Source organism: Varanus komodoensis, unplaced genomic scaffold (assembly GCF_004798865.1).
Source record: "Varanus komodoensis strain SLA01 unplaced genomic scaffold, ASM479886v1 scaffold13_1, whole genome shotgun sequence".
Lineage (NCBI taxonomy): Eukaryota > Metazoa > Chordata > Lepidosauria > Squamata > Varanidae > Varanus > Varanus komodoensis.
The window spans coordinates 960,418-987,393 of NW_025335408.1; the positions used below are offsets into that span (position 1 = coordinate 960,418).

Genomic DNA, 26,976 nt, shown 5'->3' on the forward strand with positions numbered 1-26,976 from the left:
GTGCACTGGGTGTAAGATAAAGTTATGAATCATTTCTCAGGTTCCTTATGATCTTAGGAGATACATTTAAAAAGTTCAGCTATTTAAGATTAATTATTTGAAACAGAAAGGTGTCAGTATCTTTAATGGGACCAAACAGAAACTGGAATTCATTCCAAATACAGCAACCAAATTACTAACAGGTACAGGAAGCATAGAGCATGGCTTCTTTCATGTATAAAGCAAAACACTAGATTTAACTTAAATTGCATAATCCTACAGTTGCTTACTCAGAAGCAAGTCTAATCAATGCAATGGGGATGTCTCCCAGGTAAGTGGAAATGACTTGTATTGCAGCGTCAACATCCTATGCTGAGGTGCGTTAAGAGCTGCTTTCTCCCATACAGGTTTAAAATCTGCTTTGTGGCCTTTCTTTGGCTTTTGCTCTCATTGGTGAATTGTATAGTGAGCGGAATTGATCCTTCTCTGTGGTAGCAGCCCACTTTGAGCTCCTTCCCAGAGAAGCTCTCTCACCCTGATTGTTATCATTCTGGTACCATATTGAAATTTATTTTCCCAGACTTTTTCAGGCGTTGATTGTAACTAGGATTTATTTTTATTTTTCTGTTGAACTGTGTATATGGATGTTATTGCTAATGATGTTAAATGGGTATAAACTGCTCTGGGCACTTTCAATTGCCAAAGCAAGCTAGACATTCAAAAACAAATATGCGTTGACACAATTGTGAGGATTACAAACCCCTTCACAGCCCTTGGAGAAAAGGTCTGGGCAAAACTTGTCCTCCATCTATTCACAACACTGGGTACAGCCTCAGGGATAAATGAATAGACTGTCCCAACATGTTGAACATGTACCAATATACTATGATTTCTATTCCATGATAGTTATTAATAGAAGGTAGCTATTTTATCCTAGAATATCAGTTTCCTGTGCTGTATATTAGGTCTGTCCTATTAACATGTATCTGGCCTGCTTTCTCTGCACAGACAACACTCAAGGATTGATGTAAGTGCAGCAGCACAGAATGACTTTGTATACGAATATATACATTTCAAAGATGGAAAAATTTCCCACTTCAAAATATAGAGCCACAAAAGGGTCTGTATGCTGAATTCTAAAATGTAGCATCATGTCCACTGTAGGGACTGGGCCTGCTTCTTCTGAAATACAACATTCCAAAGTGGATATACACCAGCTGTTGAGGAGTTTGGGCAGGCAGATTGCTCCTGCTTGAGCAATCCTGTGAGCAGCTGTTTTGCCACCATGTGTATGGAGTGCTGGACTAGATGGGCCTTTGGTCTGATCCAGCATGGTTTTTCTTGTATTTCAGACTCTGAATGTGAACTGGTAGTACAGAGTGTGTGGGCATGCTTAGCTGAAATGCCAAGGTTAATGAGTTTCAAGATTAGCCAAGTGGCTGGTGAGAACCAGGGCTCCTCTGGTTGGAACAGGAATGGTTGCGGGGAGCGGGGATCCATCATCCAGTCAAATGACTGGTCCAACTAAGTAACATTTTGTGTTCCTGCAAGCTGGCCCATATGCAGTACAAACTTCCCTGAGGGTGGACCCAATTCCTTTTTGTGGGAAAGGGAAGAGCGAAATTCAGTTTGGAATCAAGCCTTTGTATGAGCAAGAACTAACTCCATGGTTAAAGGGTTTAAACTCAATGCACCTTTAGATTACTATTTATCACAAAACCAGTCCTAGTTAGCCAGCTTTAACATAATCAGATTGTAGAAAGAAGCCTCTTGTCATGATCTGCTGGAAAGGGGAAAGGGGAAGAAGTTAGATACTGGCTCATGACAACTATCACCTATGGTTGATTTTTTAATGATCTACCTTGCTTGGGTGGTGCAATTCTGTGTGCTACTTGTACTTTTCTGGTATCACACAAGTGCACAAAACAGTGTGACAAGATATTTTTAAAAGCAGAGCTTGAAAGTGACATAAAAGAGAAGGTTAACTTGTATATGGGCACACAGTGGAGTGAAAATATGGAAAACAAATGGTGAGGGAAATCTTGCACTTCCAGAATCACGCTACATGAACTGTGCTTCAGGTACTCACATGGGAGCAGTTAAAGGGCATTCAATGGCTTGCAAACATACAACAGGCATATGGTGCCTAGTGGTACCATCGTTCCTGCTATTGGGAAATACATGAAGCATAAAACAAAGAAAACATTGATTAATTGGAAGTACTTCCAACAATTATGTATTGTCACATAAAACTACATTACATTGCTGTACTGACCGTGCCTTCATCAACACAACTGAAGGTGCACTCCAATATTGGCTAAAAAAAACCCCTCTCTTATAATTCTGAAATCATTGTTCATTATGATGTTGAAATTATTATTCAAATATTAGCTGACTCATTTTGTTTTCTTGTATCACTAGCACTGTAACCCCAAACATCTGGCGAGCACCAGATTGGGAAAAACTGGTTTACCAGATTGTCTCTGAGCAAACTGCCCAGATGAGCCATTTGGGTAAGTATTCTCATAATTATCTGCCTATGGAAATAATTTCAAAAACCACTTCATAGTGTTAAGAATATTACACAGGAACTGCTTTTATTTCAGGCATAGTAATTAGAGTTTTTTGCAGCATCATAACATATTGCATATTTCATATACTAAAAAGGCAATCTGGTCCAAAGATGAAAGTTGCACATGTGCAAGAAATCACATGCCTTCATGTGCCAGTCACCCTAATTATGCAGAAAGGATGCTTGTAGGCTATGCGTTTTATTATATTGCTGTTCAGTTAGAAGTGTTTGGGTTTGGGGATCCTGCCTTATTATAAGAAATTGGAAAGAAGACAATAATTTTATTTTACAGTTTTCATTATTGATAAAGTCCTATTTAATATACAAAATTCAGCAAGGCAACTATACTCAATAGACTCAGACACATAAGCAGATGAAGCTGCTACAAGACATTATTTCACACATCCTAGGTATATTTATAAAGTACAATAGTATCTACAGTACATTGTACACATCAAAGAAACCTGCCAGACAGAATTTAACAACAGAGTATTTGAAAATACAGCAGACAAGAGATGAGGAGAAAGAGGAGAGATAGTAAGTTATTTTGGTTTCATACGACATCACCCAAATAGCAGAAGTAGTGAGCCCAGGCCTACCTAACACAACATATTCAACCTAGGATGCAATCCTCTGCATGTTAAGACAAGAAAATGTCCTATGAGCATACACCAGGAATGGTGTGAATTGTAGGCGTCTTTTCTAACTATGCGCAGGATCACACCTTTAGAGACATGAGGCCCAGTCTGACAACTCCTATTCACGTTGTTGGTGGAGTCCTCTATACAAAATTCCATGTAGGCCCTGGCTCAGTGCCCAACATAGCTCTGAACTGTTTCTAGTGCATGTGTAGGGCTGTTCTCAACACAAAAGCCAATTCAATAATCTTCCAAAGCTTTCCAATGGAATGTTGGAGACAAAACAATTGCCTCCATCATCCCATTGAAGGAAATCTTCTGATGGGAGAAGTGTTTGTTGATCGTCTTAGGAGAGTACTTTCATTTACTGTCTTTTAGTTAGCTCCTGTTATTACTCCATTAAGACAGGAACATAATTGCTGCAGAAATATTTTGAGAAAAAGATAAGCTTCGAAAAATTCACAAGGTGTAGAACCCAATAATGTCTTATGTGTGCTTCTGGGGCAGGAGATATTTAAAATAAAAACAGGAATGAGGTTTGGTTCCATATACTTTAGGTATTCAATGATGAGAGAGAGTGACGCGCATGCACAAGAACAGAAAATAGTGTTTTATGTACGCTCTACTAATTATTGGAATCAGTAGTTCAGATTTAAATAACTGCATTAGACAAGCCCATGAAGCATGGAGTTTTTGATCTTCCTTTTTCAGAAAAGAAGACCCTGGTACCATACTGCTTTGGGGCCTTTCTCAGTTTCAGAAATAGTTTCCTGTGCAGTGCCTGGACCACTGTTCAGGGAACATAATTCATTAGGTGCACATTTAGATCCTGGTCAGCATATTTATTTTACTGCTATTTTATTACTTTAGCTATACATATCTGGTCACTTAAATACGAGTTATGTATTTGCAATCCTGTTTATTTTAACAGTCTGGGAGTCTCTGTTGCTTAGCTGTAAAGCCATGGTTCACAATACTTCCTGAAATAGCTGGAGACTGTGCAATGAAATACTTCTCAGTTTGAGATTCATGCCAAGTATTACGTAATTTGGAGGTGCTCTTGGCTCCAGGAGGCACAGATGAGTTGGTGGTACTAAGCACCTTCTGTCAACTTATCATGTACCAACTACCGCCTTATCTGGATAGTAGCAGCTAGCTATATATATCCATGCTCTGAAAGTTTTTCATTGGATTATTGCAATGCTTTATATGAAGGGTTGCCTTTGAAAATGGTTCAGAAACTTCAGTGGGTCCACAACAAAACAGCAAGATTATTAATATGAACTGTCCTGTATGATCATATTAGGCCAGTATGCTACTGGGTACCAGCCCATGTCCAGGGCCCAAATTGAAGTGCTGGTATTAACATTCAAAGCCCTAAACAGCTTGGGGCCAGGTTACCTCAAGAATTGTCTCAAGAGACCCTGCCACAGGAAGTTGAGTAACTACTAAGAAGAGGGCCCTTTTTGTTGTGGCAACGTGCGGAATGAGTTCCCCAGGAAGGCTGCAATGCATTCTTTCTGACACCCAATAAAGACCTTATTATCCCATGAATTTCCCCAGGAACATTTGTTTCAGTCTGTTTTAAATCCTGTATGCCATTGTAAATCTTTGTACTGTCTTCTTCTAATTCTTAACTTTAACCATTTAAATTTTATACTGTATCTTATGTTTCAAATTGTTGTGAACTTCAGCTATTGGGTGGTATAAAAAGATAATAAATAGACAGACATACAAGGTCTTCCATAACAGAAAGAAAAATACAAATAAAGGTCAGGAGAAGGATGGGGGCAGAAGTAGGGAAGGTATGACTCATTGTAATTTTCTTCCTTTATCTAAGCTCATACCTGTTTGAGAAAACAGAGAGATTCTCTTATATCTTCTGACTCCTATTTGCTATAATAGAACAGCTTTAGCATGGCACAATTTTTACTTGTTTTGCACTTAGCCTGCATTGTACATACACTCTTCACATGCGTCTTTGCAAATGTCTTCTCAGGCCTACACCTATTCTTATTTTACCAATGTAAAACTGCTTCAAAGAGTGACAACTTTTACCAATTATCAATGAAATCAGTTCTGGACCCTGTCATCCATTAATCTTGGTTACTGAAACACTATAGTCTCGCAAGGGGTTTTAGTAAGAGCTGCCAATGCTTTTGCCTGGTAAAAAGATTACACACATTTTGGTCCCCTTTTTTTCCTTCTAAAATGGAAATAAAGAAGGCAAAATTCATGCTTAGCAAGTTTTGAAATTTTAACAAATTTTTACACAACCCTATACCAAGTAAAAACCAGAACTAATCTCTTCAACTGTGTTAGCCAAGAGATGAGATAAAGATATAGAGAAGAACAAGATCTGATACTAAAAATAATTTTCATTGCCCAAAATGTTAAAAGGTACATTGGTAGTAATATTTTATTATCAGACTGTAGATATGAATCTTCCTTAATTTGGGAATATTAGAAATAAAATATACTGTATTTTATTCAGGAGAAAGACTGCCAATCAGTTAACAGTGACTTGCTTCTCCTCAACCCCACCAAAAAAAAAAAAAAAAAAAATGGGGGGCTAAGGCTCCAATACTATATTCACTTACATGGAAGTAAGCCACAGTGAACTTAAGAAGACTTACTTCTGGGTAGACATGTACAGGATTGTGTTGCAAGACTTGTAGAATTCTCTTATCAGTAAAGAACCGTAATGATAAGTTAATTACCACATGTCTGTAACTCCTTCTACAGCCTCATTACTTGCTGGAGATTATTTAGTCAATCAAGATTAAGAAATAGAAAATACATCCACTACTCTTTACCTGATAAAGATCATTATATCAAAAATAGTTAACAGAAATAGCAGTGGCATTGCTGTGGAAACATTAGAATACTGCTAATTGGTAAGTTGCTCAAATAAATAAATACAAATGGTGTGTTTGTTTTTTCAGTATTTCTAAATCTGCCTGAAATGTCCAGCTAAAGTCTCTACTAACTAACCAGCAAGACATGAAAGATGAGAATTGTGCAAAAATGCTTGTATGGTGAATAAAAATGAAGTAAACTTGTCCTATAAGTAACTATAGTAACTGACTGACAAGAGGAAAGAAAGAAGCTTATTACAGCTTCTCCTAAAGGAACTACTTAAGAAATGGAAAACATTTCCCATGCTGCGTGTCTTTTTTATTTTTTAACATGAAACTGATTGCCACCATATATTTTCACTATTCCACATTATAGAAAAACACAGATCTGTGATATTACAATTAATATATGTTGCCACTTATCTCATTTTTTCATTTAAATAATGAAATTTAGAAACTCATTTGGACCCATAAACACACATAATAAAACCTAGCAACAACAACGAAGTGCTGTAGTATAGACATCATCGTTTTTTAGACCCACTGTTACCATTTGTGGGCTTGTTAAAGCTCCTACTCATTTGCGGAAAGTGTACAGTTGGGGTTCGTTCTGTTGGGCCATACAATCCTAGATTTCTAGCTGCAGTGGATTTTCTGAGGGGCTTGACGCTAGGAAAAGGACTGAAGACTTGTGACTTAGGAATGCTGGCTTGGGGAGATTTTACTATTGTTGCACTGTCACTGGGCAAACTTGGCAGCTCAGAGGTTCGTGTTTGACAGTACAGACCTGATACAGCTTCAGTATCATCTTTGTTAGTTTGGGTCAGTTCCAGTCCTTCCAGCTTCAGCTGAACTGCAGATATGTTGCCACTAGCATTGGTATCTTTGTAATCTGGTTCAGGAGACTGTCCATCAGCTTTCCTGGCAGTACTAGGATCTGAATCACTCCCTTCTCTTTCCTCATATTTAGATTTGTTTGGTATCTCTTCTTTTGCACTGGGGTTATTTGTTTTCCCACCTTCACTCTGTTCCTCTATTAGCCCTATAGTATCGCCATAACCCAGTTGACCTCTGGCTCTTGCTATGTTCTTCCGGTGAACCCTAATGTGAGTGCGCCAGGGAGAGTTGAGCTTTGTTTTAAGATCTTCATGAGGGCCAGGTGACATCTTGCCTGCTGCATGACTTGGAATATGAATAGCATTTTTGGCTGATCTGTTAGCTGGTTTGATCTTCCTTCCTAAGAGAAGATGGTTGATAACTGGTGAATGATTCACCTGAGAAGGCAGAAGACTGGTAACTGGCCCTTTATCTGAAGAAAACAAATATATAAAAATGTAACATTGAAGGAGGCTGAACAAATGACCACAAATAAAACACTCAAAGAAGATTTACAGGACTGTTAGTATAGGAAAGTAAATTCCACTTATGCCATATACTTATTTCTCCAAATGCCACCTTCTTTCCTAATACATACAAATGACAAAGTCCAATGAGAGGAGGCACTATTTTTACAGAATGAAAAATATGAATGCTACATAAAATGGAGCATTCAGCAATTAGCAGAGAGCAGTGCAAATGTGTTTTTAATTTGCTTTGATGCAGAACTAAGAAAGCCACTCAGCAGGACCTCTTTACGTAAAATCTATCTGCAATTGCTTCATCTAATTCAAAATTATTCTAGACTGACTGCCAGCAGCTCTCCAGGGTTTCAGATGGGTCTCTCAGCCCTTCCTCAAATAAACTGAAAGTGAATAAATGTATTCTGTCCAAAGGTACTGGCACATCCCAAGACTATTTCCATATAAAACAAATAAAACAAATGAAGAAGTAATTCCAAAGAAATCAATGTTTTCTGTTCAGGTCAGTGATGATTGTTGTGAATTACTCACAATGATTAAAGCAGGTAAAGTAATAATACAAAATTACATATACAATGATACATTAATTTATAGACAAATATTTAAAATTGCATGTTGATTTAATTCATTTTAGGGGACATCTGGGATGGAATGAATCAGTGTTTCTTATGGTTACTTAAGTGTCTGCATTTCCAACAATCAACTGCACTAGGCTTTCCATAATCAAAGAGCTGGGTAAAGATTCTATCTGATACAGTGAACATTCATCATGCCAGCCAAGATAAGACCACTCCCCAGTGGAGCACCCAGTGACAAAATAGTCAGAGATCAGAGGTTTAGATACAACTAGTTAAGATTAGTGAGAAGGTATTCTGGCAATCCTGGGAAATGAAAAACTTCTTTATTTGGTTTTGGCAGTATGACTGGTAACATGCTGAATTTTCCAGATTTTAAAATTGTATTACATACTGAATGTCAGATGTGATGTTAAGATCTTCCCTATTTCTGCACCACTGTAAGCAAGGCCCATCTCTAACAGCAGTCTCTCTATTGCTCATTCCACTAATAAATTGTTGCCAGCACTGTACAATATCTGTATAGCTGGATTTATACCAAAGTTGTTTTAGTGCTCATTAAGCATAATCTTATAATTTCTTTATAGTTCAGATGCCAAAACACTGACTAGATAATTTAGAAGGTTTTCTCCTAAATCCAAGGATGCCATAGAAATTAGTAAAATCAATGAAACCAATGTTGTATACCCAAGTTAGCATACATATCTTTAAATACCATTATTCAGCTGGTCCCTAGGATCTAACATTATCCCAGGGTTGTCATCTTCAGCTCCTGACAAAAGAAACAAAGATCACCATTGCTTTTGTAGATAACATGTTTTTTTTGTCAAATTAAATTATTCTAGCTAGTCCGGCATATTCATTTGCTTCTTCTTTGTTCCTTGATATAAGAGCGAATACACACAAACATGATGTGCTTATCCATTTATATTGTGAAGATGACTTGCACACATTTCCCCACCTTGAAACAAAAGAAGCTCTCACCTGCTTTGATGTAAACCTGATGAACTTGCTGCTGCTGCTTCTTCTTTATCCGGGAGTACTGTCTTTTCAATGCATTAATGTCTGTGGTCATTCGCTCCATCATCATACTGTTGAAAACTGCATGGTATTCACTTCGACATGCATCTATTGCTCCAGGGCTTAGCTCTGCAATGTTACTGGAGCCCAGACTCTGCTCTTCATTATGATCTATATCCAGGAAAAGTATGGGAAATATGCATCAGAATGCACTGCTGTGATGCTGAATTCTCTCTTGGGTAACACTTAAAAGAGCAGTTGATTTCGATATCCTGGTACTACTCATGCTTGCAATTAAATGGCTATTGAATTTGAAATGTTAAAAGATCTGTAGCAAAAGGACTAAAAGTCATAAATATGAAAACTGTATTGATCTGTACTTAAAATGAACTATACAATTACCATATATTAAGCTTAATGTGAATTTCAGATTATGTAGCAACTGAGCTCTTCAACAAGGCACCAGGGTGAAAGGGGACCTGCTAAGGAAGGAATGAACAGCTCTTTGCCACATTACCATCAGTCATGGGTATCTTTTATTAGACATGGGAAGCCTAATACCCCATGATCACACTCTAACACTGATAAAAAGTCTACTGTATGAACTATTTGTACTAGAGTTCTCCAGAGAGCCTATGTTGTGCTGTTTCCTATTTTTCCAGGCATTTAAATCTGTCCATTTCTGTCATGTTAAATCCTTCATACTGCCATCCTATGAGGTTGCCTGTAATCCTTTGATTTTGGAGGATTACTGGTATTGAGAGTCAGTTTAGTGTGGTGTTTAGTATTCTGGGTTCTAGCCCACACTTGGTCATGATGAGCACTGGGTGACTGAACCGCTCACTCACTCTCAGTCTACCCTACCTTACAGGGTGGTTCTTTTGAGGATAAAATAGAGCTATGTAAGTTCTATTTTATCTATTTTATAACACTTGGAGTTCACAAAGTCACATCTTAGCTCATCCTGCTTTGCAAAGAAGCTGCATGATCAATTGTGGCTATCTCATTGTGGAAGTCTGGAGGAAGAGGGAAGAAGGCCAATGCACCACCAAAATATATCATAACGCCCATGATGCCCACTCAGCTCCTTCTCTGAGGTTGGTCTCGTGACCTCAGATATGCAGCTGATGTGGCTGCAAGGGGAGCAGTGAGGGCATGGAGCTGCAGGTCTGAGGTTGGAGCTGTTTCCTAGCTTTGAGGTGGGGATCTGACTGATTCTATGGCCCTCCAGACACTGGGCAAAGGCCGTAAGATTGCTATATGATGGCATTTTAAATCTTTGCTTTGCTGCTGGGTTTTACTTCTATTTTGTAGTGTAGTTTCAAGCATTTATAGCTTGTTGCGTTTTATGGGTTTAATTGTTGGGATCTACCCAGAGAACTTGGCTATTGGATGGTATAGAAATATAATCAATCAATCATTATAAACACCCCAATACAACTTTTTAATGGGACATAGCAGTACAGTACTTGATTACACTATTGCTTCAGCTCAGCCAGGATCAGGTGCCAAAATTTCACACTAGGGACCCAAATCACATATTTGGGAGTCTTTAAGCACTGCAGCAATTATTTGAAATGAGCTCATTGTAAAGCAGCTCCCACGGCACTCCTGGAATGTTTAAGAGGTACTGACATTTACCTTTGAACTGTTTTTGATATTTCTGTAGTTCTGGAGCCAGAAACCCAGTGAATGGTCCAAGGCAACCGATGACATTAGCTATGGAATCTTCATCATCAAGGTCGTTCTCTTCATCGCTGTCTCTAATTTTTCCCAGACGGCTGTAAAAGAAGAACAAACAAGATATGTTGATTTCTTGGCTGTGTGAGTTCATATAAAATACTTTCTGTTTGTCTCTTCAGTGTATACATGCCTACTCTATTATATGGTTTAGACGATAAGGAGCTGGGGGAGGAGGAAAACTTACCCTGAAGTTGATTTCACTGAGGCAGGGAAAGGAGTAATGTTGTATGTATATTTTTCCCTTAATTCTGCTAGTTGTGGGAAAGGGAACTGGGCCATAGAATAAACAGTCTGTGGGGAGAAAGGAAAGAAAGAGGAAAGCAGATTTTAAAACAGTGCCTTTAAAGAGATTTCTTCATGGCAAACGCAAATGAAAATTGGGTTTCAAGATAAGACAAAGCATTATCACATATAATGAAAGGAAATGTGTAAGATTTTATTTTTTATGATGCACTGGATATTTGCCTGAAATACAAGCAAAGTATGAATCACTGGAAACACAATTAGTCAACCATTGAAACAGACGGACAGGTAACAAGTGTTAAGCTGAAAAGTGTGAAGCTAGTGTGAGTACACATTCCTTGATTTCCAAGACATTTGTTTTCAAGGCAAAGAATGTGTGTGCACAAACCACTTCTGCTACCTGAAATATGTTTGTCTTTACTCCTGAATAATTAAAATTCCTGAACAATTTGATTTAGCTTTTTTTTAAATCATATTATAAAATAAACTGACTATGTTCTAATACAATTTATTTTATCTAGGGAAACACTTTCCAATAACTATTTTGCAAAAGAAAATGAAGCTCCTATTGCTGAAACCTGTAGATCAAGCAGGGCCTTGTAAAATTATTTTTAAACCACCCTTCTTGCCCAGAACCCTTTTTGGATTTCCCTTACAAATCTAAACATTCACAAGACTTTTGCATTTACCATTGTCATCAGTTTAACTGTTCTACGTATTTGAACAGGTATGAGTAACAAGTGATTTCTATACTACCCAATACAAAGCTCTGCAAAGTGCATACAACACCAAAGACCCTCAAAAAGTATAAAAATACTTATTAAATGGTCTGGAGTAGCCAGTTTGACTTTTTAAAAATCCTCATAGTGTTCCATAGCTACTGCTCAGCACCTTAAAGTTCACAATTAGTATTTGGTGCTCTGAATCTGCACTGGAAACCTTAAACATAAAAAAGCATACAAGGTGGTATGCTACAAGCCTTAGGAGGAATTGGGGTCAGAAATGCCCCCCAGATCTACTGAAGTTACTCACCCCTGCCACTGAGTACACTCCATATTATCTTTTAAGTATGAAAATATCTGTTTATCAGTTGGCACAATCACAAAGCTATCATGTGGGCACTCAGGAGCATTTATCTGACCAGCAATTTTAACATTAAATTAACAGAATGTATTCCTCCTGAGATTACATGGCATATAAACATAAGAGACAGACAATCTTTCTAAAATATTAATTTGGTTAATACAAGGAATGTATCTGCTTGTATATTTAGAATTCTATGGATTAAAGTCCAAAGCCAAATCCAGGGCTTTAATTTAATGCTAGTTCTACTTAGGGATACAAGTCCTATTCATTTCAGTGGGTCTAAGCTCAATTGATCTTGTTTTCAATAATTAGCTAAGAGGCAGAGACTTAGTTCTGCACTCAAAGATGTCTGAATTATTCCCTGGGAATATAAATGTGCTTGAATATAAGAATTATATTTTAATTTTTAATAAATAAATAAAAGAATTATTCATACAGAGAGTAAACCTGATAACCCAAACTTCTGTTCATGGACGTGCTTATCAGGTGTCCTAATTCTTCTGACAATTCTATGAAGGGAAATCCCTATTAATGACTGAACCAAAACCAACAATTTCCAGACTATGTGAATTTGTTGCAGCAAAAACAATAAAGAGCACTGTAGTACCTTAACAGCTAAACCAAGGTATTTCAGTATAAGCTTTCACAGACAATGTCTCCTTCATCAGATGCATGAAGTGTTAACTTCCAATATCAAGGCTCCATAAAGAGAGATTTGTTTTATTGAACCATAAACAGTCTCACAAAAATATTACTTTCATGGCTGTTTACTAACATTTGCAGTCATATTTAAACGCTGACTTTTAAAAACCATGCTGTATGTCAAATGGGGCTGGCTGGAATACAGATGTTTTGTGACCACACAGAAGATACCTAAAAGTAAGTAAAATGCTTCTACTAACCAGTGCTTAAACACTAGTAAGGCAATTCAGAATACGGTGGGCTTAGTACCCTGGCCTAAAATTCAAAACTACTTCCTTGGCAGGGAGGGGGTGGGAATGAACAAGTTCTTATATTTCCCAAATATAGCTCCTGTTTTGTTACTCCTGCTACTTTAAGAAACAACAAAGTAGCCATAAACTGAAGTTATGAACTAGCAGATGGTGAGACTTTTGTTTTTATTGCTTCCATGCTCTAAAACCAGAAAAAAATGAACAAAGGACATAAATAATGAAAAACATTCGCTTTGCTAAACGAAAACTGATGCCAGATGTATTTTCTACGGGCATTAATGCAGGCAAAAGTCTCTCAATTAGGATACATTTCTGAATAATTAAGTGGTGGCGTACGTGCTTGGCCTGTACTCAGTCCACAAAAGCTGCCAAAGAAACCAATATTATACTTCTTAACTTGAAGAAAGGGGAAAGCTCACTTTGCCCTGACATTATAGTACAAGCAATTACATGCTAAGCCCTTTCAGAGAGAAGATTTCTTTATGCTTGCATCAGTTACGAACGTACACTAAAACGCTTAAAACATAAAAGTCTTTTCCATTTTGTGCATTGGAACATCTAAAATCATGAGCCAAAAAAGGTGGGGGACTAAGTAATGTTGCTGTGCAAGACTGCTACATTGAGAAGTGCAGGCAAAACTATATGCAGCCCCACATTTCCTCTTCCTTAATGGAGTTTGGTCACTTTCTTGATCACTTCATTGCTAGATACTACAATCTTTTCTCCAGAGAGAACAACTCTGGGAGAACCTGGAAATAATTTATACTCTTTAAGTCAAGAGCAATCTGCTCTACACAAAATCTGTTTCATCAGTGAAACTGTTACAATGCCACTAACTTTTCCCCCCATATGTTGCCAATTTCCAGACATCAATATTATTTTTTAAATGACCTCTCTCTCTCTCTTTCTGGCTAGAATACACTATCATAGCTAATATTCTAGAATATGTTTGATCACTATACCTTCCAGAACATCTTCAATTCTGTAAAATAAAATTAGAAAGTGGCCTAACATAAATTGACCCTTAATGTAAAGAAATCGACAAGGTGAACAGCAAACTTTCACTACTGGGTGATATAGAATGAAATTATTAATATAGAAATAGAATAAATAAAATTACAAATACTTATAGCATAATCTTTTCCCTTTTATTTGCTACAATTTGTCAGCACTTGTGACCTGCCAAGTGAAACATAGCCTGCCAACCATAGACAGAATCCTACTAGAAGCTTAATGTTTCCTGTCTTTGCAATTCTAAGCAGGCAGTAAAAACAGGATGTTTATTAATTTTTTATACCTGGCTGGCTGGCTGCAGTTAGTTTGACATACAGGTTTCAATTAACAGCTGAGGCAAACTGTTATATACTGCAAATGGGTTTTAGGAATCTTGGAGAAATAACACAGGAATGTAAGAAAGTGCCTTCTCCTACATCAAAGAACTAGTCCTTCTGGGAAAGGATTGTTGATATGAACTAGCAGATTCCCATGGTTTCTCCAAGAATTACACCTGCAACAAAGTATGTGTTCTGCCATTAAACTACAGCCTCTCCATGATCCAGCAGTGCGTTCCTGCTATCGCTATTGACACTGTGCTAGTCGAAGCCTAAGGTTGCAGTGTCAACCATGTGCGCAAATAGGACTGGCTTCTAGGGAAAACCGTTGGGTTAGCAAGTGCTACTGATGCAATTATTGGCTTCTATTAGTATAACGTTAATAGCACTAACAGGAATGCACTGTGGGATGTTTGCCATACCTTTGTGGATCTCTAACTTAGCTGAGTTGGACCAGATTTATTGCATCAAATGCCACATCTGGGATCAGAGAACATAACCACCTACATTCAAGTGTTGAGTATGGGTCATGGAACTGCCAATTGCTGGTGAAGAGAGCCAATGTTTTATTGGTGGACTGTGAACTGTAGACTGTGGTTAACAAGCCATGCTTTGTTAGCAAAGTTGGATTCAGACAACACAATAGCCATTGTTTTCTTAACTCAGTCCTTGTCCTGAAATCACGTACCGAATTAATTCGTGAAATGTAATTCATAGCAGAGTAGGAAGCAGTTTGAAACCAAAATTCATCACATCCTTTTCACTATACTTACTGAAATCTGAGGTATTATAAAAGCATATTTCAAAAACTATGCAAGGAAACACTACATTTTATTTTAAAAGTAGCAAAGCTTTACATTATTCATAAAGTGTATTCTCTGTCTTTAATGTTTCCACCAAAGTTGAACTGAAAACAAAATGTATAAAAACAAATTATATAACACTGTGCTTCAGTGAGGTTTGGAATATCACTTGAGAACATCTATTAAAGTGTCCTTTTGAAAATAGGAACCAGTATTTTATTAAGTCAACAACTGGTCAATGTAATTCAGTTTACTCTAGACTATCCTTCCCCAACCTGGAGTCTTCCAGATGTGTTGGACTCCAACCATTGTCCATGCTGGTTGGGAATATGTTACATTCTAACATATCAAGAGAGCAACAGGTTAAGCAAGCCTGTCTAAATGGACTAGAAGCAGCTTTACCTGGTTTCAGTCAGGAGTCTTTCTCCAATATAGAGATGTCAAGGGGCCATTTATATCCATAATATGTGTTCTACCACTGAACTATAGCCCCTCTGAAAATAACAGACCTTGAAAAAAATCCACCATGTCCAACTGATTATTCTGCCCTCGTTCCACCTTCATTTCATCAATGCTTACTAACCTGCATGAGTTCATTGCTATCAATGAGGTTGTCTTCAAGCATCTCCTGAGTTAACTTTCCCATGGTGCCATAGAATTCATCTGCAGTTTCACAACAGTCTATCTGCCTGAATTACAACACAGATATTTCCATTATCTGAACAACATATTTATACCTGAGTAATTTTACAGCAGATTATATAGAGTTTTGCTTCCTAGACTAGGTAAACAGTTCAGCTCTATGAAGCGCTGGCATTGCAAATAGGTGTACTCAGAGAAGATTAGACAGTAATCTGTACTGATCCATGTTTCAGCACCATGTTACACAATTTCCAAGAGAATAAGTTGCCAACAATGCATTTCCTTTAGGTCTTTTACTTTCAGTCTGTCTGTGTTAATGTTAGAGATCAGCTGTAGCTCATGTACTGTGAACTATGATGAAAATGAAATGTTTGATAAGACTTAAACCTTAAGTGAAAAAAGGAAAAAAGATTAATCCCACTTCTGTTAAATGTTTTCCTTACTTCAGGAACCCAGCAACTCTTCATAGAATTATGTTTAATCTCTCCATCCACAAGGGAACCATTTGTTATCAAGTAGTATACAAGTAGATGGATCCCCAAAACTTTCTTCAAAAGGAAAGAATATTAACCATCCCATTTAAGGAAAAAGCTGGACTGCTATCTCCACTGTACACCCTATGTTTGAGTTTACATTTTCAAATATTTCAATAGCTCCAATCTACTGAGACCAGCTTTTTTTCTTTATTATTCATGTTTGGATAACACCTGATTTGCTAAAAAAAAAAAACAACCCATCAAACCCGTTCTTTTGATTCTCTAGAACAACCATAATACTCATCATTATACTTCCCAATCTCATTTTTTTCTTAGCTTTGGAAAGAATGCCCCAATTAATTGATTGATTTCTATTTGTATGCTGCTACAGGAGCCCGTATCTGGGCTCTCTATGTGGCTCAATGGCTGGAGTCATTTTTTTAAAAACAGGTAGAACAGCTGAAAGATTATATCCTGTTATGAAAAACATATTGATAATTCAGGTTTCAGGCCTGGAATGGTATCTTTTTGATGTCTAATGCCATAATACAGGAGTTTTTTTAATCTTCTGAATGAAAATCACAGAAGGGGGAGTCATTTTTGTGGATTCCTCTCCACCCCCACCCCACTACCCCTATATATCTCAAATCTGTTCTGAAAGGCTGGGGATTCTCCACAACAGTGTGGGAAATGAGATGGGAGGATTCAGCGGGAGGAATTCAGAAAAAATCCTTCCCATTCTTCTGTTAGCTCAATTGTGAACCCTTGTGCAAAAAGGAAGAAGCCCCTTGATTGAGAAGGACAACTCCGGACTCAAGCCAAAAGGTTCTCCTCTGGCTTGATTTTATGAATTTTAAAAATTCAGATTGTATCATGAATGCCTAACATTTATGCTGGGAGGACAGATAGGTGTCAATCAGAAATATTTAAATAAAAAAGAAAAATAAAGAAATGTGAAATCAAGTTTCCAATTTAAACCAGGTTTTCCTGAGCAAGATTGTATTCTAACTGGTTCCTCTAAGTTAGAAAAATACTGACTTGCAACTAAATTTTATTTTAAAGACTACAAAATATTAAACCAATCCGGTAACATTGACTATGACATTAATGTTAAATCATTATTAGTGTTTTTATCCTTTGAAAGCAGAACATCATTAGCCTTTTGTCTTAATTCTGGAACAATTTTTGCATGCAAAGTTCCATCAGGGGAAAGGAAAAGAATGTGGGTGTCAGAAGAAAAGAACAGAACAGTTATAGAATCCGACAAAGTATTTTTCCAGCTGAACAAGCTGAAAACAGGCCTCTGCTTACAATTACCCTTGAAGGTAATGGTGAAAACTAGTTAATTCCATGACGAGTGTGTCTTTTGTTTTGTGTGCAACTAACTGGCAGAATAAATAGCACTATTCAAAGTATCCCTTATGTATTTACTTACTTTGAAAAGCATAAATCTAAACACAGTAACTGGTTTTCTGTTTATGAAAACTAATTCATATTCTTCATAAAAGACAGAAATTATTCTTGGCAAATCAGTTGTTTTGACAGCCTCTATATTTATCAGTACTAATACCAAAATGAATACACATTTTTAATATTCTTTTGAAAACAGAGTGTCTTTATTTAGCTGAATGTTTCTCAGGCTTTCATTAAGGGTTGCAAATTCATGAAATACTATGGTTTTCCTCTGAGTGGAAAGGTGAGCAACCTCTGGCCCTCCAGATGATCCTTGATTCCAACTTCCATCAGCCCCCAGCATGGCCTATGGTCAGGGTGATGGGTGATGTGCAACTGAAACCCGTAACATGTGAAAGAAGCGTTCTTCACATCAGTCACAATTGCAATATGAAACTACCACATTAATCTTATGTGCCAGGAGTGGGAAGAAGTTAGTTCAGATTTACTAATAGTTCTTTCAACAATTTGCAGTGTGTCAGCTAATGTTTCTGATACACAGCTGTTTACTTATAACCAATATTTCCTTTCTAAATTAGATTTCTGGAAAATGATACGTACTTGAAGAAAAACCAAGAATAGGTTTTTATATGAAAGAACCTGTGTGCTTGTTTCCAGCACTGATTCCAAATTCCTGGGCTCAACATGTATTGGTTCAGAGGCACCCCGATCCTTAATTCTTAGCATAGGTCTGCCTTCTTGATCTGGTTCCCAGGGTCCTAGACATTGACCTGGTGCACACATCATGCATTCTTTTGGTTTATTTAACTCATAATTAGCCCGTGCTTGTTGTTCTACCCAGAGATAGTCTGGCAAATGATTGTACAAACTGAAGTTCATTTCTTTCAATCCTTGGTAATTCAACTTGAAGCAAAGAGTCAATCTCAGCTGCTACTGTCTTCCCCTACCAACTGTACGGTAAGCAACCTACAGTGCCCAGAAGGGGCATTGTACTGGTCTGGTAGGATGGACAAGAAAAAGTAACTTGTGCTTTAGCAGCAGAGAGTCATAAAAGGGAAAGTGGATGGATATTATTTCCAGTGCCTCAGTACAACTTCATACAGTGCTCTGTCCAAAGAATTCTTACATTTGGTTTCCTGTTAGGCACAGCCTAAAAGTATACTTACTCTCCTAGTTTTGCCCATATAGCCAGCGCTACTCTGAGTATAATTTCTGATCCTTCAAAGAATATAGAATCCCAAATTTTTAGAACGGTATGGTTAGGAAGGCATGTTGCAAATAGTGTCAGGAACCACTGCATAGTGAAGACATTTGTAAGTGGGGGTTCATAACCACCTGAAATAGAAAAAAAGAACATATTACACAGGTGTCACCTGCAGGTATTTTTCTCTTCATACAACAGATAGAAGTGTGTGTAGGGGAAGGAAAGGAATATAGAAATGTAGCATTGGATGATTCCATTGTATTCTGTTTTCAATTTGCTATCAAATGGGGGGCTAAAAGAAGAGGCTAATATGCTGGCCACTTTCTTCTACAGCACAGCACTGCTCAGTTTCTACCAGTGTCAAATCTGGAGGGATTTTCCCATACATCTCTTCTGAAGACATCATGAACTGAAATTCTGATTTTATTAGCAGAATCATCCTATTGCTCTTGTCCTTCTCCTTCCTTTTTCTTCTGCCATTGCCACTCTTAATGTTCAGTCCTGTACACTCTTGCCTGAGACAACTGACTTCTGAACAGGCATGCATACAATTGCTCTGTTGATTGTAGATTGCAAGACTAAAACTAGACTCTAAAAGCACACAGCGATGAGGCTCTCTCCTAAATCCTGGCCTGACAGTCTTGATGAGGTATGGAAGCCAAAATGCAGTTAGGTCTATATTTAAAATGTTTTCAGACCCTCCTTCAATAACGATGTTCAATATATTTTAACAGTAGATAACAAAAGGGCTTCTTTCCTACTAACCTCTTCTTACAGAAAAGTTAACGTATTGTGCTAAGTAAGCTGCCACATAAAATATGGAAATATAGCATATCTTCCTGGGACCTACCATGTCATTCCTAATCCTTTACATCTGTTGCCTTCCATTTTTAAATTTATTTTTTAGTGTATTTTAGAATAATGAAACCAAACCACACCATAATAGAAACAAGGATAAAATAAATTAAAATAGTTTTTGCATAAGATATAGAAAATGCATAATACTAGTAACATATCTATTATATAACATTATGTATTAATATATAATGAAGCATATTAACTATTATTAAAATAATTCTGCACATTAGTGTACAGAATGAAGCGGAAAACTAGACTGCTGAATTTTTCCAACCCAGTAAAGTACTATGGTCTCTTAATTAAAACTTCAGCTCTAGATGTGAGAACTTGTCCATGGAAGAAATATTGGTTCTCTTTACCATTATTTAATAAAGATAATTGTCCTCCCCACATTGTTGGTGTTGTACTGATATAGAAGGTTACTTAATGCACACAGCATTGTCCTGTTCATTGTCCATTGTCCTGTCCTTAATGCACACAGCATTGTCCTGTTTTTCTATTATCTACACCATGGTCCCAGAAACAGATCTGAATTCAACAAAGCAGCACTTATAGGATACTTCCCTATTTAGAACTTAGCCCAGGAGAAATTAGTCATACCACATCAATCACCAAACTTTTTGTTTCACAACCTTAGAAAAAGAAACTACATATAGTATTTGTAAAATGAAGTTCTTATTAAGATATATGATAACCCTATACCAAATGTTATACTTAGCTAAATAGAAACCTATTTTGTTCATGAAAACCCCAAAATTGAAAATAAAACTTATGAACACTGTCCAGCTCTCCTCCTATACTATCAACCTTTTGTTTTCCTTTTAATTTTTCTGTTGCTATGTTTCTTTATATTAATTTAATTGCTAGCATATTAACTTTAGTTTAAATTAATATGAAATAAAACCAAAATTCAACAAAAATATGAATTACAAAAAGAATTGTCATTTCCCCCAATTGGAATAGTAGTAAGTTCTTGTCATCGAGATCGGGTTTCTTGAATACATTTGCCAGATGCATGTGTGTGCATATGCACACACACCTGGAGTGTGTGTGGATGAAAAGAATAGGTGAATAGGTGAGAATAGACTGGCAGGGACTATTCAGGAAAGCTTGAGTATATGAGAAAGAAAATATGGCTCAACCAGAATTCCTGACATTGCCAGCCTTATTGCTTATGAGTCTTTAGAGATTCTTTTACTCGTACATTCAATTTACCTGAAATATCTGCTAGCTTTAAATTATGCTAATAGTTGTAGTGTTCAGATCTGAAGCTTTCTAAATATTATTTGATCTCCAGGCAAAGAAATACATTTTGTAGCTTTTTTATAGGAACAAAACAAAAAATGAAGAAAATGATTGCATTGAGTTTGTGTGGAAGAATACCTCCACTTTCTCTGTTGGCTGCTTTTTGAAGAGTATCCAAATGCTGAGAGAGCTCAGGAAGTTTCATTCTGAGAAGTTCTCGGAACACAGCCATGTCAACAGACAACGCTCGAAGGTTATTGACAAAATAGCTATCAGGAAGCACTTTATCAATTAAATAAATCATAATCTAAAAACAAAGCAGAAAATGTTGGCAGTTAGTGTCATATAGAATTCATAGGGCTGAGGACAAATGATTTCCCAAGCATCTTTCTACTTGTATAAATTAAGCATTTAATTTTATATTCATTTGCTCCTGTACAGAAAGAGCCATGAGTGAATGGCTCGAGTGACTCATCTTCAACACAGAAATTGTCATTCTTATATAGAAAAATGATACATCTTTTAGCCTTCTGGGGGCTATTTTCCCCTAAACTATTTTAATAAACAGCAAGACTAAATGCAGCTAAAAACATGCTCAATATCTGTACTCACTTTTAAAGCATCTCCCTCATTGCCTTCTACTACTTCCAGGATGAGAGCAGCTAGGATGTTAAAGCCTTGACAATATCCTACAGATTTGTTCCATCTAGCATAAGCCAGTAAAACCCGTTTTAAAACTACTCTGTCTTGCTCTGCCTCCTGGCCACAGTAAGAGCTGCATCCAGTTCGATGAAGATCCTAAAGAAATTAAAAGAAAAGGGATGAAGTGCCAGTGTATGACTCCTTTATGTCTTCCACTTTCCATTAAATACCAGTATATTGCCATTTCACTCATGTTTCATTCATGAGGTAAATTGACTTTGTGTGGAATATTACATTCTAACATGAAATATTTTACTACATTTGCATTTCACCTTTGCACTGGCATGCTCAATGTTGCAAAAAGAATAAGAAATACAAAAAGAAATTTCAACTAATCAATATACTGTGATAGTAAAATAAGATTCTTCATTTAAGATTCTTTCTTCATGGAAGATTAGAGAGTTGGTTTTGGACTCACTTCTATTGTTAGCAGTTAATACTGGATGTTAATACTGTCATAGTACTGGATGTGAAACCAGCTGCTATATTTTGATCTACTTCCCAAGTTAACACTGGAATGGGGGCCACAGACCTAGCTGCATTCCAAGGTGGTGTTTCTAACTAACATTTAAGGAACAAATTAAAATGCCAGTGTGACTCAAGAAAATGAGCTTTCCATCCAGCTTGAATCAAACATCAAGTTATTTAACAGTAATCTTTAACATTCTAAGCAAGGTTCTTCATAACAAATAATCCTAAAAACACATGCTGTATAATAAATGTTTGAATTTGCAGTGTAAATGGTAACATACAATGGCAGTCTATCTCAATAAAACACAACTTTCTGTTGTCTATGAAAGTAGGACAGAAAAAATATTGTGAGTAGAGTGGATAGTTGTAGGTTTTTCATAAGGTTGTTAAATGCTGCTATTTAAAATTCTGTTGCTTGAAATTAATCCAACCAACTCTAGGATCCAATGATTTTGGAACTGGTAAGCAATATTCATTTAACAGAAAAGCACAGTCTCCTTATATAGGACCACACAAAGCATGTATTACATAACCTCAGCTCGACACTGCTGATGTTCAAGACAGACAAGTGAACTGCCCGGAAATATGGTAATTTAACTACGTGCTCATCCCTCAGGCCATGCTGGATGCTATGTAAGAGAACTGGATCTTCCAGCATCTATACTATTTGATTTGTACCCTGCCTTTCTAACAAAAACAGAAAAACAACAAAAAGGCAATCCAACTGGATTTTCAAACCTTAAAAGCAGTTTTGGATCCAAATTAGAACAGGCAAAGACGTAGGTATTAACTTACAGAAGGGAAGTGGAATGCTAGGCTCCCAGTCAGGGTATTAGGCCCTTAAACTGACTTCTTTACAGGAAAAAGCTGGAGTCTGAAAAGAGCAGTCTAGGCAAAGAAGAATAAATGAGCCCTCCTTTGGAAATTAGCCCTTGTAGGGGCTTGCCAAAAGTTCTGCAAAACCAGCCTTACCTGCTTACTACTAGCCTGCATTATGCTTGGGTGATCTGGTGTTGCCTGTGGTTCAGGGTAGACCCAGTGGAATAACTTGGCAGCTGAGCACCCACTTTGCACAAAGAAGCTTCAGGACTGAATCCCAGCATCTCCAGTTCAGACAGAAAAAGCCCCTGGCTGAACCATGGAGAGCTTCTGCCAGTCTGTGAGCTAGAAAGATCAGTGCCCAGACTCCATTTGACTCAAGTCAGATTCCTATGTTCCTAGCATTGACTATAGGATGAGGAGGAGGGCGGTTGGGTTTCTCATCTACTGACTAAGCCCAAGCTACTGAATCATACCATGCATTTTACTTTGTTACATTTTTTATCCTTCCGTTCCTGCAAGGAGCTAGGAAAAATTATTCTTTCCCTTCTGCCAAGGTAGGTGGTACTGAATGATAGCAAATGGCCCAACATCACTTTGTGAGCTTCAAGACCAAGTGGAGACTTTGGTTATAGACCAATATTCCCATTGCCATATGCAACTCTGTAGTCTGTCACCAGTTTTGAAATGTTTGTTAAGGCAAGGAGAAAAGCACAGACATACTTCTCTGATACTTTAAAATACTGATTAGATAAGTAGTGGATGAGAACTAGACCTCAGAGTACGGAATGGGTGTGGGAAGGAAACAAACCCAACACTTTATTTCCCAGGAGACACCTTGTTTTGGAGCCTATAAACCATTAGTGAGCAAATAACACAGCAGAAGCGGCATTAATTTTTAACATGGGACTGAACAAATAAGATCCATAATTTAGAATTACCAACTGGGAATGGTGTTTTCATACAGAATACTGAACAATATTATCTCTGCGATAAAACTATTTCAGTGTTCTCACTAAATAGAAAACCTGTTCTGGTCTATCTGTCCTATATACAGGCAACATCACCTCAGCCTACAGCATGGGATGATAAAATGCTCTTCAGTATCTTTCCCTACCCACAATCTCTGAAAATAGAAAATTAACATGTCTGTGATAAATATATTAGACAAGTCCATCACATTAGCCACCTGCAGCCTAAAGTGGTATAGCCCAGACACAACTCACTTCAAATGAGAACAAAACCATAGGCATAACCTCAATAAAAATATTTTTAGTAAATGTTTTTAGTATGTTTCCTGATATGTGCAGAGCTTATATCAATTTATATTGCAGTTATTTTTAAAACCAGGGGATTGATACAGTCTAACTAGGTGTCAGTCATCAATTAAAAATTGTAAGTATATGATAAAATCATAGTCTGAAAGAATCCTGGAAGTCATCTCATACAACCCCCTTCTCAATGTAAGATCTGAAGCAGGATGCAACTACAGCATCCAGCCTCTGTTGATTAATAAAAAATGTGAATAAAAAAATAATGAATAATGATTTAATTTAATAATCTACTCAAGAAATTAGTAAGCATTGAAATACCTTCACAATCTGAATACCCATGGAGTCATCATCAGGGTTACTTCTGTCATTGAAAGTGAAACGCATAGTTTTATCCCAGTCAATCGCTATACTTCTCAAGTAGTGATCTGCCAAGGTGAGCCAGACCTTCAGAGATGCCAAAAATAAAAAGCAACCTATTTTTCCCTTCTTTAATGACAATGTTATACATAGAAATAATTAATCAATATCACACTCCATTTATTTACATATTAATTATATTTGTATGCCACTCTAGGACAAAGTTGTCTGAGCAGCTTATATTAAGCAAACATAAGAACAATTTAAATACAAAGCAAATCATAAATTCATGACATCAAAAGCAATATAAAACACAACAAAATAAAAACCACAGCACCCAAAATACATGAAAGGAGCCTATATGTGAATCAAAAATCCAACACCACCATATGTGGTCTCCTTTTTCAGTCGCTCATGCATTCTAATACAGGGTTCCCAGTCTGAATGAGGCTTCTAAGCATGTTCAATTGAATGCACTTAGAAATTCCCTTCAAACACTTGTGCAGATTATATGAAGGCCTGAAAAGTAGCTCTGTTTGTGAAGATATTGTGAACATTTTGGAGGACCAAAAAAGAAAAAATTGCCTCCTGCATGTTCCTAAGTGTTTTGGTACTTGGAGCACCCTTGCTCTGATACATATTATTAAATTTTCTCAGGGTTATATGTCAATTTTTTAAAGAAATTTCCCTATAAGAAAGGCACCTCTGCCAAAAGAGCATGAAATCCACAGGAGCACTTCTACATTTCTCCATAAGAAACTTTGCATGTGTTTCCTACATAGAAATGCTATGCACAGAAGTGTAAACAACCTCTACACCAGGGGTCCTCAAACTTTTTCAACAGGGGGCCAGTTGAAAGGCAGCGGCTACACACTTGGGCCAGTGAGGAGGGGGGTCCTGGGTGCGCCGGCCAGTGAGGCGTCGTTGGGCGCGTGTGAGGTGGAGTTGGGCACGGCGGTGGATCGCTCAGAGATCTCCCAGCAAGTCCAAAACCATCTCTAAGCGAGCAAGCCACTGCCTCCAGCCCGCACTGCAAGGCAGTGGTGCGTGCACAGGGAGCCAGGCAGTGGCGGCTTGCTCGCTCAGAGATGGTTTTGAACTCGCTGGGAGATCTCCCAATGAGTCCAAAACCATCTCCAAGCAAGCAAGCTGCCACCTCCCGCCAGCGCGGCAAGCACGCATGTGGGCGGGGGGACAGCAGCGCGGGCTGGATGAATGGGCATGGCAGGCCAGATCCATCCCGTGGACCATAGTCTGTCCTAACATGAAGCATAAGAACTACTACAAAGGTTATTAACATGGGGTAATAGTCACTTTTTCATCTTTACACTACAGTCTTCATATGAAGCTGGTCCTTAAGCAATTCTTCCATGTTCTTTGCTAAAGTCAGCAGAATGTGTATATTATGAAAAGTGCATATTTGTCTGATATCAAAAGTACACTTATTGATATCCATAGCATCTATTTTGTGAGAAGTTCAGATCTACCTACTTTTCTTCTCCACTCCTTTGGTATTCCAGTTGGCAGCCTAGCCACTGCTTTGAGAGCATCATGCCACTAAAAGCAATCACCCAGAGGTTAGATTATTTCAGTTCCAATGCACATTTAGAAAAGCACTTGTCTTTTACCATATACTACTTTGCCACAAAGTATCTAAATACAAGGTAAGGATTATCCAATTAGCCATGCAGAACACACAGAGGAAAAGGGATAACCAGCTGCTAGATAATTCATTCATGTAATAGCAAATGGCAAAAAAATGCAATTGACTTCATGCTTTTTGCTTTTTTGCCATACAGAATGATCAGCTGCTTCAGAGGAAAAAACTGTTTAAAATACCAGTGAAACAAAGGCATCTAAAGATGACATGAATATGAGCTCATCAGAGTAACAGAAATCATTCCTGCTTCCTAAGCCAATACAGATTTTAAAGAATTATTTGTTCATGCATTCGAATTCTTCTTTCCCTTTTATAACAAAAATAATATACCTGCTGAAAACCATTTTGACCTAAAGATGGTTCAAGTGTAAACTTCAGCTTTGTGTCAACTCCTGTGCAGTAAAAAAAAACAAAAACAAAATCACAGAAAAAAATTACTAAAATACTGATGTAGGAACCGAAGAAACATAACACTGAGTAAACATTACAATGTGAATACCAAAAATCAAAGTTAAAGTGTAAGGATAATACAATTGCTCATATCTAAGTCTGAATATTACCCTGTGTTAGCACTGACTTTAAAAAGCAAATTAAAAGTGCTTAAAAATAACTGTGGATACCATTAATGCATATGAAGGAAAATCCACTGACTTCCAATAAAGCACCATTTCCTATTCTCCATCAAACTCTGTTATG

The 26,976-nt window shown here is 37.3% G+C and overlaps 1 protein-coding gene across 2 annotated transcripts in view; it reads right to left on the reverse strand.

Moving 5' to 3' along the window:
- Nucleotides 1-6,351: 6,351 nt before the first annotated feature.
- Nucleotides 6,352-26,976, reverse strand: part of TBC1D30 (TBC1 domain family member 30) — a 44,246-nt gene continuing 23,621 nt past the window's right edge. The window contains exons 3-14 of one of the 2 annotated variants that reach the window (XM_044423124.1): nucleotides 26,611-26,672; nucleotides 26,112-26,177; nucleotides 24,582-24,707; nucleotides 21,610-21,795; nucleotides 21,136-21,304; nucleotides 18,857-19,025; nucleotides 15,743-15,848; nucleotides 10,928-11,034; nucleotides 10,642-10,781; nucleotides 8,965-9,171; nucleotides 8,696-8,752; nucleotides 6,352-7,356 (exon numbers count right to left, since the gene is read on the reverse strand). In XM_044423124.1, coding sequence (XP_044279059.1) covers nucleotides 6,572-7,356; nucleotides 8,696-8,752; nucleotides 8,965-9,171; nucleotides 10,642-10,781; nucleotides 10,928-11,034; nucleotides 15,743-15,848; nucleotides 18,857-19,025; nucleotides 21,136-21,304; nucleotides 21,610-21,795; nucleotides 24,582-24,707; nucleotides 26,112-26,177; nucleotides 26,611-26,672 — 2,180 coding nt within the window. In that variant the 3' untranslated portion in view covers nucleotides 6,352-6,571. Of the gene's footprint in view, nucleotides 7,357-8,695; nucleotides 8,753-8,964; nucleotides 9,172-10,641; nucleotides 10,782-10,927; nucleotides 11,035-15,742; nucleotides 15,849-18,856; nucleotides 19,026-21,135; nucleotides 21,305-21,609; nucleotides 21,796-24,581; nucleotides 24,731-26,111; nucleotides 26,178-26,610; nucleotides 26,673-26,976 lie in introns of those variants that run through there. The other variant, XM_044423125.1, reaches the window with a different exon arrangement.